The sequence below is a fragment of the Acyrthosiphon pisum genome, chromosome A2, assembly GCF_005508785.2.
Source record: "Acyrthosiphon pisum isolate AL4f chromosome A2, pea_aphid_22Mar2018_4r6ur, whole genome shotgun sequence".
In the NCBI taxonomy this organism is placed as follows: domain Eukaryota; kingdom Metazoa; phylum Arthropoda; class Insecta; order Hemiptera; family Aphididae; genus Acyrthosiphon; species Acyrthosiphon pisum.
In genome coordinates this window covers 58627108-58646980 of record NC_042495.1, presented here as the reverse complement: position 1 = coordinate 58646980, position 19873 = coordinate 58627108, and the positions used below count along the sequence as shown (strand labels likewise).

Sequence of the window (19873 nt, the reverse complement as noted above, 5' to 3'; positions counted from 1 at the left end):
TTGAATGAACTGCATTTACTTCATTCTGTTTTTCACCAATCTCCTTCATTTGATTGAGTTCTCTTCGTTGGATTTCAGCAATACGAAGGGTTTCTATTGCAGTTTCAAGAGTAACATCAGCTTGTTTAATTAACTTGTCGCGAGTTTCACCATCTCTCGTGTCAAGAACAATTTTGTCACGTAAAATTTCTTCATGAGATTTAAATTCACAATCTTTGATTAAACCACGACACGCTGACAGAAACTCCTCAATCGATTCATTTTCTTTTTGAGACCGTTTATAAAATATATACCTGGAGTGTAAAATGTTTCACCATTACTATTTAGTAGTATAATTATAAATTATTGGTATAGTTTTCCACTGATTTGTGATTATGTTAAACAAAAGAGAAAGATGGTGTTTGGCTCTTTTTTTCGGCACATTTGTTCGACTCTTTCAGCCATCTCATCTCGATCATAGTCTTGATCTCGTTGCAATTTGCGATTGAATGCATCATGCGTGGGTTTCCAACATGAATAGCTGAGAGAATGGTCAAACGACCAATGTTGACCGTGTCTCCTTCAGTAGCGATGGCATCACGCAAGTGAATGTAGGGTACTCGTCGAATCGTAACTTCGACTGATTGAAACAAATGAGATTGAGACGCTCCAAAAATATTCAAATTAAAAAAAAAAAATAATAAATAAATATTATTCTCAAGTCCTATAACCCATAGCAACCATTAATAAACAACAATTTCTAAAGTAAATCTCAACATTCCTGTTTGAGCACCTACCGGGGTTGATTAATTCCCTTTTTAAATTAGCCTATGACACTCACAAGGAATGTGGCTTTCTGTTGGTGAAAGAAATTTCGAAACGGTTCAGTAGTTCTAGAGATTACCCTCAACAACGGTAACTAACAACTCCTCTTTATATAATATATATACTCTATTCAGAATAACCTTGCCCACTTTAGCGCACGCGACTGAGCCGCCGGCAGCCGTCAGATCCCCTGGCGAAATTCAGGAGCTCTGTGATTGGTCGTTAGTTGTCGACGGCTGTCGTCACCGGTCGCTATCATATACGTATACACCTGCGGGACGTCGGCGGGGGCGTTGCTGCAAACATCAGCGCCAACTGGTGGCAACAGACATGCGCGAACTCGACGAGTTTTCGTCGATCGAGTGGGCACTGGGCAAGGTTATTCTGAATAGTATAGTATATATATGTATTAATAAGTAACCGTTAATTGTATAATATAATATTATACTTAGTGGAAATTAGGTAATTTTTTAATTTTATTCGTTTCTATAGTGATAAATAAAGCGTTAGAAAAAAATAGGTTTAAGTCTCCACACACTGTTGCGGTAGCGGTTTTATTAATCCGGAAACAATTTTAACGCTACCACGGCGACATAGCCAAGACAAAATAATTTTAATTGCTGTGTGTGGTGACCTTTTAAGGTTAGAAAAATAAATTTTCATTACTTTTCCAGTAGCCTTATTGGGAAAATCGAAAAATGACTTCTTTAAAGTACCATCTTGATAGAATTTGCTAAAAGATAAGATACTATATGTTGAAATCAAAGCATACCTTTTGGTATAAATTTTGTTTACAGGATAAAATAAAATAAACATAATTGTGAAACCGGCTATAGGCTATAGCTTCTTCGCTCCGCTCAGAATCTAAAATGATAATTTTATACGTAAAACTGGTTTTTAAAATTTTTGGTGTAAGGTATGTAACCTAGTTATTCTAGGTTTTTTAATATGTAATTTCCTCTAAATTTGAACTTAAAATAAGTATTAAAATAAACTGTGCTTATGTATTTTTTTGATTTTTTGGTAACAGAATTAACTATTTACGTCGAATCTTGTTTTAAATTTTCAATCCTTAGATATAAAAGTTGAACATTTTATAAATTTTCAACTGCAAAATAATTATTCAATTTTAGATTTGATACATTATGTCAAAATTCGATCTTTAAATGCTTATAAAAAAAAATGTGCCTACATATTTTTAATATTTTTCAACTGCTATTATAACAATATATCAGGAGTTTTGTATTATATTCTTATTCTTTTTGGCTCAACAGATAAAATTTTATTGATATTTATAGAAAAGAAAACTAAAAAAAATGGAAACTGAAAATGTCGGTTAACAACTCAAATAATTTAAAATATTTTGAACATTTTATTATGTATAGAAAATGGAAATATAAACAACCAGTAAAAATGTCATGTATCTACGGTAATTTGTTTTAAAGTTACACCAAAAACCAAAATCAATTTTCTCGAAAACAGATTTTACGTAAAAATTCCCGTTTTTCCTTAATTTTTCTTTTGATACAGTTGAAGAAAATCGAAGCACTTTTACTGTCTTAAAAGGTGATGACAGACACAAAAAAAAATAAAAAAAAACACACATCATTGTAATTTCAATACATTCATCGTTTCACTAAGAATCGAGCCACATAAATATTATATTTGGTTTTTCTTCATAAGAATATCGGCTAAATATTTTAATGTTTGGAGGAAAAATGACATAATTTTAGTAAAAAAAAATCGTTTGGAGGAAAATGGATTATACTCTCTCTCCCTCTCCCAAGCAAATTTCTAATTACGCCACTGGTAACAGTGGTAACTTATACTCACCTAATTCTACGAGGGAATTGTATTTTCGCCTACTACAAAGTACTGTCAGTACTCAGTATAGATGTTAACGGTAGTTGCCTATTTCAAACGTTCTCAAATAATAAAATGTACTTACACAATTTAACTGTTCGTTTATTATTAAAACCACTTCGCGGCGTACTTACATATTATTATAATTATAAATAATGGTTTTATCAATACCCGATGTCTCAGTAAAATGATTGCACTAACACAGTAATACGATTACTATAGGAACTAAATAGTAATAAATAGGGCTCGGATTTTGTAGCAAAATAAATCCTTAAAAAAGCATTTTAAGTAGCCAAAAAAAGCATTTATTAATTTAATTCTAAAAAAGCAAATTTCAATTACACATACAATTAAATATTAAAAAAGGAATTTACAACCATATATATTTAGTCAAGTTACTTTCATTAAAACTCATATTAAACATATAAAACGTTATATTTTTTATCCGAATTTTTTTTGACTTCACACAATTTACAAAATATAATATTTCCGTCAGTCATAAGCACATTTTCACCAAAATATCTTACGATTTTTTTTAATTTTAAATTTAAATTTTCAACTTTTGGCATTTTGACGTTGAGAGAAATTATTAAGAACACTATACGTTTATACCTCACTGATTGTTGATTGATATTTACCGGCCAACTAAAGTATTAGAACGTGCTATAAAAATACGTAGGTATAATTCAGATAATTTTCTCTTTCCTTGAGCCGTAATTAATACAACTATAGATAATTGTAAATAAAACTATTTCGGCACAATAACGACAGTTATTTTATCAGTCATATATTTATTAATTGTTTTTTCACTGGTTTTATAATTTCTGGTAATAATAATATAGTCCAAGACGTATAATATACATAGAGATAAGCTAAGTTTTCAAGAAAAAATAACCAAATAGGGGGAAAAGCAATAAAAAACGGATTTTGTGGAAAAAAGCAAAAAAAAGCAAAAAAAAGTTTACTCCATTCAAATCAGAACGATTCAAAACGTATTTATATATAAGAATTATCTTTCTATCACAATTCCCTCAAAAGAAGCATTTGCTACAAAATCCGAGCCCTATTAATAAATAATAAATACAGTTTATAGTCTTATACCTACTACTTGGAGTATGATCTATATTATAGGTAGATATGTGCATTTTAATTAATCCGATTAATCTTTCAAGAATTAAAAGAAAAGAAATTTAATCAACAAAACACGTTTGTATTATTGAAGTACAGCATGCACATTAGAATAAAAATTATACATCTGTAATATTATTTAATGACAACAATACACGTTATACACGTTTAGGTAATTAAAATGAACAGAATATGTGTCGAACAAATACGCTCTTAATATAGCACAGTGTACCTATACAAAATATTGATTTAATAATAATAATAACAGCAATATAATATTCCATAAGCGCCCAATAATAATTAATATGATTTATGAGTTTATGACTATCGAGGGAAACATAATATTATAATGGCTCTTGATAGTTGATACAATTACAGATGTTTAGTTGTGTGCCGTTTGAAAATCACACGTTTCTGGTGTATCAACTTTAATCAAGCCCCGAAGAAGTGCCCGGATCAACGGGAACGAATAACATCCACATGTGGACCTGTAATCGTCAGAATGCATGTAATACAGTTGAACGCCTCCAATTTCAGTTCCCCGCAAAAATCTACCCTATAAAAACAGTAAACAACGTAGAAAATAAATTGTTAAAAAAATATGTACAAACACTACAAACTACAAAGCGTATAAGTTTTTTTTAGATTCTGTGCAGAGCGATGAATGTATCGGTTTTACAATGATGTGTGTGGGTTTTTTTTTTAAAAATATTTTTTATTGTTTTTTTCGTCTATGTACACGATAAGTAGTCGAGATAATGCTTCGATATTTAACTTCAGTATCTTGTTCCATGAGACAGTGAATATTGTCGGTGCAGTAATTTTCAAAAGCGTCGAGAAAAACAAAAAAAAAATTTAAGGAAAATCGGTTTTTGACAAAATCGTTTTCGGTTTTTGGTGTAAATTTAAAACAAATGACCGTAGATATATGCAATTTTCACTGGTTGTTTATATTAGCATTTTATATACCCGATAACATTTTTAAAAAATGTTGACTGTTTACGGACATTTTCAGATTCAAATTTTTTTAGTTTTTTTTTGTTATGAATGTGAATAAAATTGCATTTGTTGAGTAAAAAATCTTGAATATTTAATACAAAGCTCCTCATATTATAATTTTACAATGATATTTGAAAAATATAAATATTCAGTTACAATTTTTTTTATAAGCGTTTAAACTTCAAACGAATTACATTAGCAAAACAAGCATTCGAGAAAAAACGGACACTTCTTACTAATAAACGTCTAAGTGTATAAGTTCAAGAAAGAAATTCATAAAAACATACATTTGGAGTATATTACTATATGGTTGTGAGTCTTGGACGATAGGAAAGTATGAAAAAGATAGACTGGAGGCTATGGAGATGTGGTTGTGGAGGCAAATTACTAGAACAAGTTGTATAGAACATAAGACGAATGAAGACGAATAATTAGAGATACCTTTGCTCGATGATCTTCAGGTTTCGCAGCACACCACTTGTGCCAAGTGTCCTTTGGGCTCGAACATAACTAAACACACACATTTTATTATTATTATTTTTTAGTTAAATGTTTACACCTACAATATATGCAAAGGTGGACATTAAACTTGTTAAAAAATTAAAGTTGTATAAAAATTAAATTTTTTTAACTACTTAACTTCACTAGTTATATAATTAATTGGTTTTCTAACTTATAATTTATAAAATATATTAGTAATGATAGAATACTAATTCTATAAGTTATGATTACTTCTAATGAAACATTTATAAAATATTTTGTATATATTTATTATATTTATTTTATTTTTATTTATATTTGATTCTATTATTTGCACATTTAGTGTTTAAACTTCAATATGAAAATAGTTTTTATCGTGAATAATTTGCATATTTTCAAAATATAATGTTAAACTGTTAACACATAGGCGCAAATAGCGTTTGAGATTTGGGGGGGGCTAATAGAGCTTATAGGACCTTACTTTGATAATATTGAATAAGCTTAAAACCAAATGTAGGAAATGTTTGGGAGGGCTATGGAAATTTTTGGGGGAGCTTAGCCCCTAAATCCCCCCCCCCCCTATTTGCGCCTATGTAACACACTTACCTCTTCATATGTGTATGGGCGTGGATCATTTTCTTTATTTGGAAATAATTGTATACCAACTACAAGTTTCGTCATATCAAATTCGTTATAGTGATTAATTTTCTCGATTAATGTTTTAATTGTCATATTCTAACAAAAAATAAATAATGGTGATACAACGATTTTAGTTTGAAGTAAATTAATACAATTAGATTACAATTTGAATGATATACGATATACCCATAGGTATTCAATATTGTAAAATTGGATTTTGTGATTGATATTGTATATAATATTTTATTAGTTTTTATATCTTAATTAAATAGGAGCCTACTATAATATTCATCGTAAATATAGTTAATACAATTAAAATGTATATTTATGTTTAATTTTATGAATATAGAAGGTTTCGAAATTATTATATTCAAAGGTCAATTGCTTGACAATTAAAGAGGTTAAATAAATTTGAAACTTTGAAACTTTGACTATAATTTTTGTAGATTTTACTATTTTAGTATTTTAGAGTAATATTAATTTTATGTAAAAGTTTGATAAAAAATTCATTAAAATAAATTAGGCATTAATAATCAAACATGCATTACAAATGTAAAATATTTGTAATAAAAGAATAAAATAAAAATAATAAATTATATGTGTTAATGTGTTATCATAAATATAAAATAACCATACAAACATGTTATGAAAAAATACATAATATTTGTGTTATTAACGAATCAAACATACAAAGCCCATTTTTCCTTCTAATGGAGAAGTGCCTGTAGTCGTGTAATCCGATGAACATGTTACCATGGAAATCGTTTTGAATGAATACCAAGTGACCAGTGAATTTAAATGTTTGAATGAAGTAAAACCTGTTTTTATTTTATAACATGTAAAATAGTAAAATACAACAGGTATAAATACATTTTAAGTGATATTATCCAGTTGAATTTAAAAAATTTAGTTTAATTGGTATTACCTATCAAAATTTTATTGATAAAAATTAAAATTATATACATTTAATTAAATAACTTATGCCTTATTTTCAATGCCCGAACTCAAATTTTCTGAGGTTCTGTCACTGGACAGTCTCCTCTTCATGTGCTTCATGTCTTTCTTTAATCACTATCATCATTGTTACTTATTGTTTTATGTGTAAACAGATTGTAATATATTTTTAATAAAAAAAAAAAAAAAAACTTATGCCTTATGTGATTAAGAACATTTTTAGTATCTAATATGAGTAATGACTAATGAGCATAAAAGGTAACTCGCTATGCGCCTACGCTGAATAGTTAATTAATTATATTATACATATTCATTAATTTTATACATCCATCCTTAGTATTCACCATATTTGAGTTTAGTTTGTTTTATTGTTTTAATTATATTCAGTGTTAAATATTATAAATACAATCATAAACTGAGTTTCAATTGAGTTCAAATAGAATTATTATTCCTTTTGAATTAAATAAATATACTACATTTAATTAACTATTTTCTGGAAATTAATCAGCTTTCAATAACTGTTTAATATTATATACATTTTACATTGATGTATGTTATTTACTTTTTGTGATCGACAGACCGTGCATATCGATGGTTATGCCAATTTTTAAATTATGCTTCTTTACTCTTGCAGCTTTTTCTAGATTTTCAAAGAATTGTATTAGATTATTCATCATTTGTATATTTACTTCATCGGTTACCTATAATTATTCACAGGTTTAAAAGGTTTTCCAATTCAATAATTAAAACATATTAATATATTATTGTTTGTAAAAAACCATTATACATAATATTATACAAAAACCATTTTTTTGAAATTTTTTCATTATTTTTAGAACACAATTCGAATGTTTTTTTGATTGTCTAGTGCTTGTAATATGATGTATTTACCTACTCTATTGTATATTTTATTAATATTTCTATTATAATACGTACCAAATAATGATGTGAAACATTAGGTAAGTATATTATTATAGGTACCTACTCTTATGTTTCTATCTAATTTTGAAAGTAGGTTGGTAGTTTTAAAAAAAATAATAATATATTGTGCATAAGTAAATGGTAAAAAATAACGAATTTTATGTTAATATCAATCTTTTGTTCTTTAATATTTTATTAAAAACTGCATGGAAATTAAATAAAAAATGATCCCAAATCAATATGTACCTATTTATATGTCACGCTCTGCTCAGTACTTATAATTTAAAACAAATCATATTATTAAAGGCTATTTTTTTTATTCTATTAATGTCTAATTTAGTAGTTACTGCGTTTTAATATAATACAGCCGATTCTCAATAATTCGAAGTTGGTGGGATGTGGGACTTTTGAAAAATGTCAAATTACAGAAAGTTCTAATTGCTGAGTGGCTCGAAATATTAAGAGGGCTAAAAAAAATGGTATGTGTCAGATTTTGTATCTGACGCTCAATGTTGATATGTCAACATGGCTAGTCTTATATTTTGTGCGTTGACGCTCCCGAAATGCCTCCACCCTTTCTAAGCTAGTTTTGGCCATGTTCTAGAAAGAAAGAAAATGTAGAAAGTATAGTTGTAATTGTGGCGCCGATGAACTCCTACTGGGTGAGAAGTTAGTCCGACGACTTGCGCATATACCTAAGATAATAATTCATTAGTTATTGGAAATAATAATTTAAATGTATACACAAATATAAGGTAAATTATTACCGATAAGATAGTAAGAAATACATTTTGGTGAATACACTTCTAATTGCCGAGCGTTGAACTTCGAATTGTCGCGTGTTTTCCAGCTATAGTTTTCCTTCAAATTGTATCATGAATTATCGAGTGTACTTAAATGAAACGTTTTTATTCGCATTACTGTGAGATTTTTAAGGGAACGAGCAATCATTTTGAATTATCGAATATAGGTTTGAACTTTGAACTATCGAGAGTTGACTGTATGTAAAACTAATAACTAATAAGTAACGTATACTGGTTTACGTATATGGTATATATATGACGATTTTCGTTCAGACATCACTAAATTTTATTTGTAATTATTTTCTGTCGTTATTCTAATGCATTAAAAGTGGCGCGTGATCTTATATAATAATTTTTTGATTGGTCATGTTTATCTACAATAGTTAGAATTTTAGAGAAGTAATTACTATTTTTTCTTGTTCATTGTGTTTCTTAAGTATAATATTATGAAACCTAAGAAAATCGGCGTTTAAAGATATTAATTTAAATTACATTATTACTGCAACTTAAACGCTTTTTACTATGGAAATATATAGGTTAATATAGGTCAAATTTAATATTTTTTTCATGAATAATAAATTATTTAACTGTTCAGTTTTACTTTAAAGACCTGAAAATGAATTAAAATGTCAATGTATCTAAATGTTTTTTTATTTTAATTATTAATTTTAGACCGATTTTAATACAAGAGTTACCTAACTATTCATATTTTACTCTATATGTATCATAAACTTCAAGAACTTTGATTGTTTTTCCAGTGATTGACAGATTCCAATAATGATTATAATGAAAACGTGTGTGTGTGCGATCAGCTCATTGAGCACCGCTGCGACAATGGTTTTTATGTGTAGCACGCGGATACATTGATTGGACCATAATATATAATTATTTTTATTACTCGGCGTGAGCTGCAGTAGGTATATTACATTTGATATACAGAGGTATATTTTTCAAATTGGAATTCGGAACACTTTTAAAACATAAGTTACATTTTTTAACAGATTTTTAATTTTAAATCAAATTTTAAGGATTTATAATTAACAAAAATATTAATTCATACCCTTGTTGGATGTAAATTTGAAAATTGTATCCCGTCAATTTTATAATGCACGGCCGTATGTACTATATCTATAATTAAGTTGTCCATGCCTTTTTCGTTACGTAACGCGCGTACCCAATATTTATAGTTTGAAAATTGCATAATGACGATAACAAGACTTAGTTGTTTGTGTTCATGTATACCACGCAGCTGATCTATAGGTATGGATAAAAAAATATTTATTAAAATATTGATTTTATGATAAGCATTTTTTAAATTAATATATTCTATTAATTTATATCTTATTTATTAGGGACATACCTCTCATGTTTTCGCTCAAGTGTACACGATGATTTTTTAAGATTAATGGGGTGCCAAAAACAATTGCATGACAAAAGTGTCCAACAAAACGTTTTTTTACTTTGTTGTACATTTTTAATACATTTCCCAAAAATGTACAATATATACGTGCATCTCCTTCTGTAGGTGCGAATTCTTTAAACGTGTCTAGAATACAAAATTAAATGTTAAAATAAAAAAAAGATTACCGTCTACTATTTGTATGTACCAATTACATAATTTTGGTTGACATATAATATATATTGTATTATTTAGTATTTATTTCTTTAGTTGTATACTTGTATATATTTATATAACATGAGTCATATTGTCTATGATGTAGGTATAGGTAATATAGAATGCATGACAACTTTAGATACCTACATCAATGAACGTTTGATCGTTTGAAACTTTGAACGGTAATATGGGCTGAAGTCTGAAGATAATGAAAATAACTGAGTATTTAACTACAATAATCTACCTATAATATTATTATACTAACCGTGGAGCATCAATCGTTTACCACCGTAACCAGAAGCAATTTTTTTTGTAATTTTAAAAACTATAATAGTATAGGACCTATACTATAGGTAATACCTGCCAAGGTCCCCACGTCACGCTGCAATAGTAGGCAGTGGTGACGGTGACGATAGCGGTAAAACAAAATAATTTCAATACCACCATAACAATGTGTGGCGACCTTTAGGTTGTTTTAAGGATGAATAATGTCCTGGTCTTTGAAAAATAGAATGTGTTTACTCGTTTACCTACTTGGTTGAAGATATTGTTTAGTGATTTTATCAATAACATCTCTAGCAGTCTAAGAATATTAAGAAAATAACTATTGACAATGGTAAATACATTTTAAAGAAATTTCACCCAATTCAGTTGTAATAGAGTAGATACGCTCAAAGTTGTTACTCAAATGCGATGATTTAAAATTTGTTTTGATATAACAGCACTCACAACTATCACTATCATGTGCCGAGATAAACAAAATAAAACGAGTACCCAAAAAGCTAACTTCGGTTTCTGAATCATAGGTTCCTACCTTTTTTAAATATGTTAAATTTCTATAAATTGACATTGTGTGAAATTGTGCATAATACATTTTTTTAGTTTGAAATATCTTAATTAATTTAATTATTTAAGAATTTAGTTAATTTGAATCAGATAATAGATTCTGAGTGAATGTTTGAGAAATAGGTTTCACAACATGTTTTTTTTGTTCTGAAGTTATATTCAAGTGATAATAAAAAGTAATATGTACAATTTCTCTAAAGATTGGTAATTTAACTCAAACTATATAATATTATAAGTATTAATAGCCAGTTTAAACAAGTTATTTTTGAAAAGTAATTGGTTATTTTTTTAAAAATTGCGTAAGTTAAAAATATAATATAAATTTATCTTAACTTCTGTAGGATAAATAAAGCTCTCATATATAACAATTTTTGAATGTAATAATCTATCAAAGCAGACTTTTAAAATGTTAAGACCAACCAACTTTTGTATCTTACTTCTTTTCTTTTTTTTTCTTATAGCTTCGCTTTCCGGATCTACTTCTCCTTTAATTTTTACGATTTCAACATTCTCGAGTGAAGATAGTGTCAAGTATTCTGGATTAATTGGCTTCAATGGATGTGGCGTATCTTGAGTATCAGGAATAATTTCTGATTTCTTTTTTTTTTTTGAACTTCCGTCTTCGATATTCTGATCATTTTCTGCTTCTAATTCCTTTTCTTCTGGTTTAAGGTCCCCAGGAGTTGTTGATTCAGGACTCAAGCCTAGCGTCATACTACCAAATGGATCGTCTTCATCATCCAGTTTCTGATCTTCGTCATTAATTGTTGATCTTTTATCCACATTAGATGAAATAAGATTATTGTTTGCTTCTATTTCCTTTTCTTCTGGTTTAAGGTCCCCGGGAGTTGTTGATTCAGGACTCAAGCCTAGCGTCATACTACCAAATGGATCGTCTTCATCATCCAGTTTCTGATCTTCGTCATTAATTGTTGATCTTTTATCCACATTAGATGAAATAAGATTATTTTTTGCTTCTATTTCCTTTTCTTCTGGTTCATGGTCAATATTCTTGAGTGAAGATAGTGTCAAGTCTTCCGGATTAATTGGCTTCAATGGATGTGGCGTATCTTGAGTATCAGGAATAATTTCTGATTGAGTATCAGGAATAATTTCTGATTGAGTGTCAGGAATAGCTTCTGATTGAGTGTCAGGAATAGCTTCTGATTTCATTTTCTTTTTCTTTTTCTTTTTCTTTTTCTTTTTCTTTTTCTTTTTTTTTTTTGAACTTGTAATTCCGTCTTTGGTATTCTGAACATTTTCTGCTTCTAATTCATTTTCTTCTGATTTAAGGTCTCCAGAAGTTGTTGATTCAGGACTTACGTCTAGCGTCATAGTACCAAATGGGTCGTCTTCAATATCCAGTTCCTGATCTTCAAGCTTATTATCTGCAACATCTATGTTATTTTCTTCGGGGTCAGTATTATTTATTTCATTTTCATTAGGCTGATTTTTGCTATTTTTAGCATTCAACCCTGCAAGAAATCCTTTTATCATATTTTTTTTTTGTTCCATTATTCCACCATTAGTTGTTGATCCTTTCTCCACATTTGATGGAATAGGATCTGCACCTTTGAAATTCTGATCATTTTCTGCTTCTAATTCCTTTTCTTCTGGTTTAAGGTCCCCAGGAGTTGATGATTCAGGACTTAAGCCTAGCGTCATACTACCAAATGGATCGTCTTCATCATCCAGTTTCTGATCTTCGTCTTTAATTGTTGATCTTTTATCCACATCAGATGAAATAGGATCTGTGGCTTTAGCTACATTATTAATGTTTCCATCAGTCTGTACGCGATGGTTGCTAACAGTAGTAATAATTAGTATTAAATACAATAAATGTACCAGAGGATTCCTAGACAACTTAAAAGTTTTCAGTACCATACACATGTTTTTAACTACAACTGATAATTGTTTTGAACATCTGTAAAATATAACAAATGGCTATATATTGTATTTAACAGTAGGTACATTATTATAATTTAATAAAGTTTAGTTTACTTTATAATACACAGGCTGTGTTAATATTCTAGAACATATTTGCTCATGATTTATTAGAACGTATTCATTATGGTTTAATTTATTAAATCAATGTCTCTATTTTAGATAAAAAATATTATGGGAAATTAAATAATGAAATACATTTTATGTTTACATGACGCATACCTAGGTACCTACATAATTTAATTATAATTATTTTAATTTGTAAATTAAAAATATTTCACAATTGAATTGCAACTTATTTACTATTTCTAACCATTGTACCTCAATAATTATACTATAATAGCTGTTAAATCTTTCATGTAAGGATTATCAAAAATGCTTTGATTCTTTGACCTATATTGCACAGATGATTTTTTTTAGAAGAATTGTAGGTTTTCGAATAGGCAGTAAAAAAAAAATGAAGGAGATAATATTGAAACTGGTAAAAAAAAAATGAAGGAGATAATATTGAAACTGGTAAAAAAAATTAATATTTTTTTAAGAATACTATTGTAGAATCACGCATGTTTCACATAAAGTGTTAATACATTTATTACAATTTAAAATATTAACAAAAAATTTATAATTTATAAATATACATGTAATACATATATTGAGGCCTGGTGTGGCATAGTGGTTGGCCTCAGTCACTAACATGATCTGAGTTCTAGCATCGGTTGGCGTCACTAGGTTCCCACCCGGGTTTTAGTGACAAATCCTTCACATACAAGTGCTCTTAAACCAACTGTAACTCCTCTACAAAACGCTAGTGGTAATAGTTACCGATGCAGCTTAAGATCAATAATAATAAAAAAAAACAGGTGATTGAGTGTCACTCTGCTGTACAATAGGTTACAAGAGGGTGACTGTAATAGATGGAGTTAAATTTGAATATCATTGTATATGAAAAATGATTCTGAGCGGAGACAGTTTGTCAGCCAAGGATATTTTATATTATATTTATATTGTTATTATAATATACGGTAGCCGGTTAAGTTGAATTATAATTATTTGTTTACTATCATATTTGTATATAATAATATACTTTGGAAGTTTCAAATACCCACGAATATTTTTAAATTTTAACACAAAACTTAAATCGTTCTTTATCGTTTAAATATCTAATTTTGTCCAAATTTTAACTTAAAAATTAAAACAACTTTAAAAAAAAAAAAAAATATGTATATTTGTTGGTTACAGAATTAACTATTTACGTGAAACCTTGTTTTAAATGTTCAATTCTTCCCTATAAAAGTAGAACATTTAATAAATGTTTGACAACAAAATAATTGTAAATTTTCAATTTGATCAAATATTATGTCAGCATTTGAACTTTAAAAGATTTTAAAAAAAAATCTTGCCTAATATTTTTAAGCTATTTTTATGATATTGTAAAAATGTGCGAGGAGCCTTATTGTATTCAATTTTCAAGCATTCACAAAAATTCAAAACACTCATTAAAATATATTTTAACTTTTCGGTAGAGATTTTTTTTTTATAAAAGTGTAGACAAACGTATGAGGAATTTCGTATTAAATTTTAAAATCTTAGAGTTAAAGAGACATTTTTTTATGAATTTCTATTTCAAAATAATTTTCGTGATTTTTACGTCATATTCAAACTATAATTGTTTATAAAAAAAATTGTATAATTTTTGACCCAACTATTACAATTTTATTTGGTAAAGCACGATTGGACATAAAGCGATTGAGCATAGAATATTTTATGCGATCTTGCCACTTGCCACATTTACATGGCCGAAATTTTGTAATTTATTATTTTCATGTATTATTACAACAGTTATTATAATACCAGACGCGAGCCGTGAGTTGAGTCCAGCTTTATCGACAATGTTATTGATTAATAAATTTGTTCCCGGGGCAATAAAGTTCCAACGTTTTAAATATTTAAAATTAAGGGAAAATATAAGATAATGAATTGAGATACAATTTCCAAATTATTATAGAAATAATATCAGTGTTCGATCACCCATACTAGTATAGTAGTATTCCTGACTTATAAGCCATGTAGTATTTTTTTAACTCGTACCATTTTTTGATTTTATTATTATCAAACAGATTTATGAAATGTGACTGTTTTATTGACAATGAAATCATGTTAATGTAATTTTTTTTATTGACATATTTTATGGATAACTGAAAATGTCTGTATAAACAGCTCACACCAAGTCAAAATATTTTGATTTTATGGTCTATAGAAAATTAATAATGATAATATAAATGTTCAATGAAAATTTCATAGATAAAAATTTAATAAATATATGTATATAAAAATTTACGTTTTTTTTCTTTGTTGAAAATTACTGGAAATTTTAAATTTTTACCTCCTCAATACACCAAATAGATTCCATAGATAATATAAGAATGGATCACGTGACTTTTCGATTCAAACCATATGTCGTGTGATAATATTTTTCTAATGGGTCGATGGGAACATTGTTCTGCGACCATACTATCTTAAATCGTGATTATTATTAATTAACCCATAGACCATATACTAGGGTCCAGGGGTACGACACTCCGTGAATTGGTCGGATTGGGCGATTGTGGCCTTGAAAATGGTGTCTAGAGGGGCGTGGCATACGTGAAATAGGGAATGGTAAACAATCCGATCCCGCGTAACGTATCCCGCCATAGTCTTGGAACCGTTTTCTTAATATTTGTAACCATGGGTCTAACATCATGTTGGTGCGTGGAACCAATTCCATGTTTTTCGTAGATTCAGACTTCAATCATAGGTAACCAATACCCCAATCAGCTGATCGATTGTCGCTTCTATATTGTTCTATGCTTATACTAATAGACGGGACGTGGTTGTAGTTCCGGCGTCCAAGCGTGGCGGCGCTGATCAAGGTAGTACAACGTACACCACACGTGCGCACTAGATGATAAAATACTCTGTATATTACTGAATATAATATATATATATCACTGTAACGCAAACCGCACCACCCACCTGCATCCCGCCTGGATGTTCCGTCTATTAGTATAAGGTCTATGAAATAATCATTCATGTTATTTATTATCATTTATCAATAATATCATATCAATATTGGCCCCATATAACATTAAAAACGTATTTTGGCGGAGTGTGGGCCCACAAAAGATTTGACCGGCCGGCGTTCGTGTCTTCGTGAGGACGTTGGTCTGGTGTTCAAGATGTTTCTTAAATATGCCGTAATGCGCCGGTGGCGTGACTGTGGAGGAAGTAGCGAAACGACCCGCGGTTTAGTCGTCACTTCCCGAGTCCGAATGCGTTGAGACGAACAACCAGAGTGCGCTCTGCGCCCGTGCGCAGAGTCTTATGTGGCCCGTCCGCCACAGTATCACTAAATTTTCTATTTTTATAGTGATAAGTTCTTATGTCCTATCCACTTCTTATATTATCTATGCTATAGATTTCCTTTCCCGCTGGAAAAGATACAGAAGTTGAAAATCGAAGCATAAAAGTGATGATAGATACAAAAAAAAACATATCACCATTGTAAAATCAGTATATACATCGCTCCGCTCAAAATCTAAAATACATATTTTGTTACCTATACCGTCACAATACATTTATATATTAATAGGACGGATTTGATTGACGTTGTTAGAAACGTGTCAAGTTAATTGATAAAAATATAATATACTAACACTTTTGTTTTGTCGATAATTTTTCGCCAGATCGATTGGTGGCGCTGATATTAATTAGTTATCCCATTCTTATAAAATATCACGGACTAAAGATAATAATACTTGAAATGGATTAGTCTGGGACACGAGCAGCTTATCAGTGGCCCTGAAAGTATTTTACAAGAGACAAATGCGGGGGGTCGCAATTATTTTTTGAGAGTTCACTCTTTACAACGCTATCAGTTGACTAAATAGTCATCCCGCGATTTTAGTTATTTTTTTGTAATTTAAAAATATAGGAGCCTATGAGACTTGCTGTGGGTGGGTACCAGTGGAGGATATAAAATAAATAAATTGTACATTTTTAGTGACAATTGATTATTTTCCAAGGTTGCCGTTTTTATCCGAACTCCTGAATATCATATTATAATCAAAAAAAATATCCAGGAATTTATATTTATATTTTATAGGAAATGTGGATAGGAATAATGTTTACCTGGAAAATCTATTGATCTTGGACCACCTACACACATTGTTTTTAAATCAAGTCATTTAATTGCTTGAAACCGATTAGAGTTAAATAGATATTTTCAAGTCTTGCTTATTTTTTCAATTTCAATAATAAATTGGTAAACATATTCACTTAAACACTAATTGTTTTTCAATTTTCATTTTACCATCATCAAACTTTGGTTTATAAAAAACAAAATCATGATGAGTAAAATGTGTTGTATATCCTCCTGGTAATACGGCTCATTTAAAATGTATTCTTAGTTCATTAAATATGAATATCTCATCAATAGTTTTCTAAAGAAATCGTTTAAACTTAAAAATATTATACTATTTATATTAAAATAATTAATTTAAAAACTATACTTCAAAGAATTTTAAACGTTTATTCATGGGCTCTCCAATCTCCATTCAACTTAAATGATTCAATATTATCTAAATGTTCAAAGAATAACTCTCTCCGAACCAATTTGTAGTCTTGTTTACTTAAACACTTGACATAGTTGTTATCATAATGTCGTTATCACTCATCACTACTGTTGTTGTCTCTTATCAGCACGAACTAATAGCGTTTTCCACGATACCGCACTGTAGTACCCAGGTTGCACTGATATAGGTACTGATAATCGACCTGAGTGCACCGATATATAAATATAATAAAATATTTCATGGGTACTGTGGTACTTATCATGATAATGAAAACTATCACTGCACTGAGTGCAAAAAACTGGCATAGTGCATTGAGGTGAAACATAAAAAGTCCACTCAGTGCACATTGATTTTGCCCACGGCTATAGATACTATCTTAAATCGTTAATTTGCCGGTGGAATATAAAAAATATGCACTGATGCAGTCAGTGCGGTGTGGTGGAAAACGCTATTAGATATATCTTAGTTCGTGCTTATCAGTTATCGTTGTTAACCTTTCTCTAACATGTACAATTTTAATACTTAAATGTTTCTTTTTAATTTGTTATGTCGTATAATACTTTATAAATCTTAATCGGTGTTTAGTTCAATCCAAATCACAATAGTTGCGATCAGAATTCAAATTATTGACGGTAGATATAATGTCATCACTTGTTTTGTCAACAGAAGAAAAATGGAAGAAACAATCCCCTGTTTCGATCTAAATAAATCTATGTTTCTGAAATACTAAAACATAAACATAAAACAATTAAATAATTATGTATCAACCAAATTAAATGAAAATGCCAAATAGGTAGGTACATGTCGGACGTGTCGCCAACCGTAGCAGGGGGACCGTAGAGAGGGAGATTTGTGGTGATGGCTCACCACAATAATAAAAATAATAACAATTTGATTTAATACAATATGAGTGTATATAAACGTTGCCACGGATACTCTACTTGGGCTTAACTCAGTGTTGAACGATTACGCAACTTCCGTTACAATATTTCGTTTTATATTTCGTTTATTTACCAATTCACCCTAAACCCATTTTTTTAGACACATTCTTTCTTTTTTTTTGCGGGGGGGGGGGAGCGGCCTTAAAGATCATAGTAAAGTACGTAAAGTACACTAGTACACATCAAATGTGCATATGGGTGCGTAAAGATGTTAACACATCAAAACTTTTTTTTATCAAAAATCTCTTTTAATAAAATTTTATTATCAGAAAATCAAACATAGGTATATGATATATTTACATATATTATCAATCTTAAAATGTATTAAACAAAATGAAATAACGAATAGTTTATTAATTTTACTAAAAAAATTACTTAACAATAATTAGGTACTTATCTTAAAAAGTAATTGCATATAGGTATCAGTAACTTCTAATGTTAAGTTATTCCACAACACTGACTTTACCATAAATACATTAATATTTTGACAGTTCACCGCCAAATAAATATTGTTCTTTACTAAGACCGTGCTACGCCGATATTTATTTTAAAAATGAAATATTTCAACATTTTCCCTTAAATGATCACGCTTCAGTATGCCTATTTTAATATTGACTTTAAAATTACCTTGACTTCACGTTATTATACATTAGAGGTCACATCGCGTTTTATATTTTAACACGATTTATGTGGTATGGTAGAATTATACTATAATAATGATGAGTTGTTGTGAATCCTGTTACACGGTTTTTAAGACTACCTATCAATATTCAATAATACTAAAATTATCATTATTTCTAAGCCATAAAATGTAAAACAACTGTCTATACATTTAATATATAATAATAAGTCCAAACTGTTTAAATAATTGTAAGCTAATAACTTTGTAGTTGATACTGAAACAATAAAATATATATATATATATATAATGGGTAATATAAGTGCCTAGTTAATATAATATGTTTACATTGTTTGAATTTATTAGGTGCGTGTTTATATAAATTATATGATTTACCTATATAACACACAGTGTACACCGTGACATGTGATTTTGTGTTTTTATGTTTATAATTTATACAATTATACCAAAATGCAATACCATTATACAAATGATATGAATATTGTACCTGATGATAAAATGATATAATTTTTTTTCAGTTATCACTTTTCTGCACATAAATGTAACCCACACGATCAAAATTTGATTATATTCAACTATTTATGCGGTATTGTTTGGTAACTGTGATGATTTTACACGTCACGGTGTAGTGTAAACCCGGCTTAATGTCTACTAATTATTTCTCCTATAACCAATAGCAACCA

General features: G+C 29.1%; 1 protein-coding gene across 3 annotated transcripts; it reads right to left on the bottom strand.

The window, feature by feature from the left end:
- Positions 1 to 3841: 3841 nt before the first annotated feature.
- Positions 3842 to 19303, bottom strand: LOC100573395. Of its 3 annotated transcripts, none has more exons than XM_029489340.1 (10): positions 19178 to 19303; positions 11990 to 12976; positions 11490 to 11824; positions 9952 to 10137; positions 9652 to 9845; positions 7430 to 7568; positions 6604 to 6731; positions 5881 to 6009; positions 5236 to 5304; positions 3842 to 4351 (listed from the first exon to the last, which is right to left on the bottom strand). In XM_029489340.1, exons 1-10 carry the CDS (start codon positions 19198 to 19200, stop codon positions 4178 to 4180), a joined length of 2364 nt encoding a protein of 787 aa, XP_029345200.1. In that variant the 5' UTR covers positions 19201 to 19303; the 3' UTR covers positions 3842 to 4177. The 3 variants fall into 3 exon arrangements, with proteins under 3 accessions (XP_029345200.1, XP_029345201.1, XP_003245454.1); XM_029489341.1 differs by having other exon boundaries at positions 11490 to 11648; positions 12126 to 12976; XM_003245406.4 differs by having other exon boundaries at positions 11490 to 12976; positions 19178 to 19302.
- Positions 19304 to 19873: the final 570 nt, after the last annotated feature.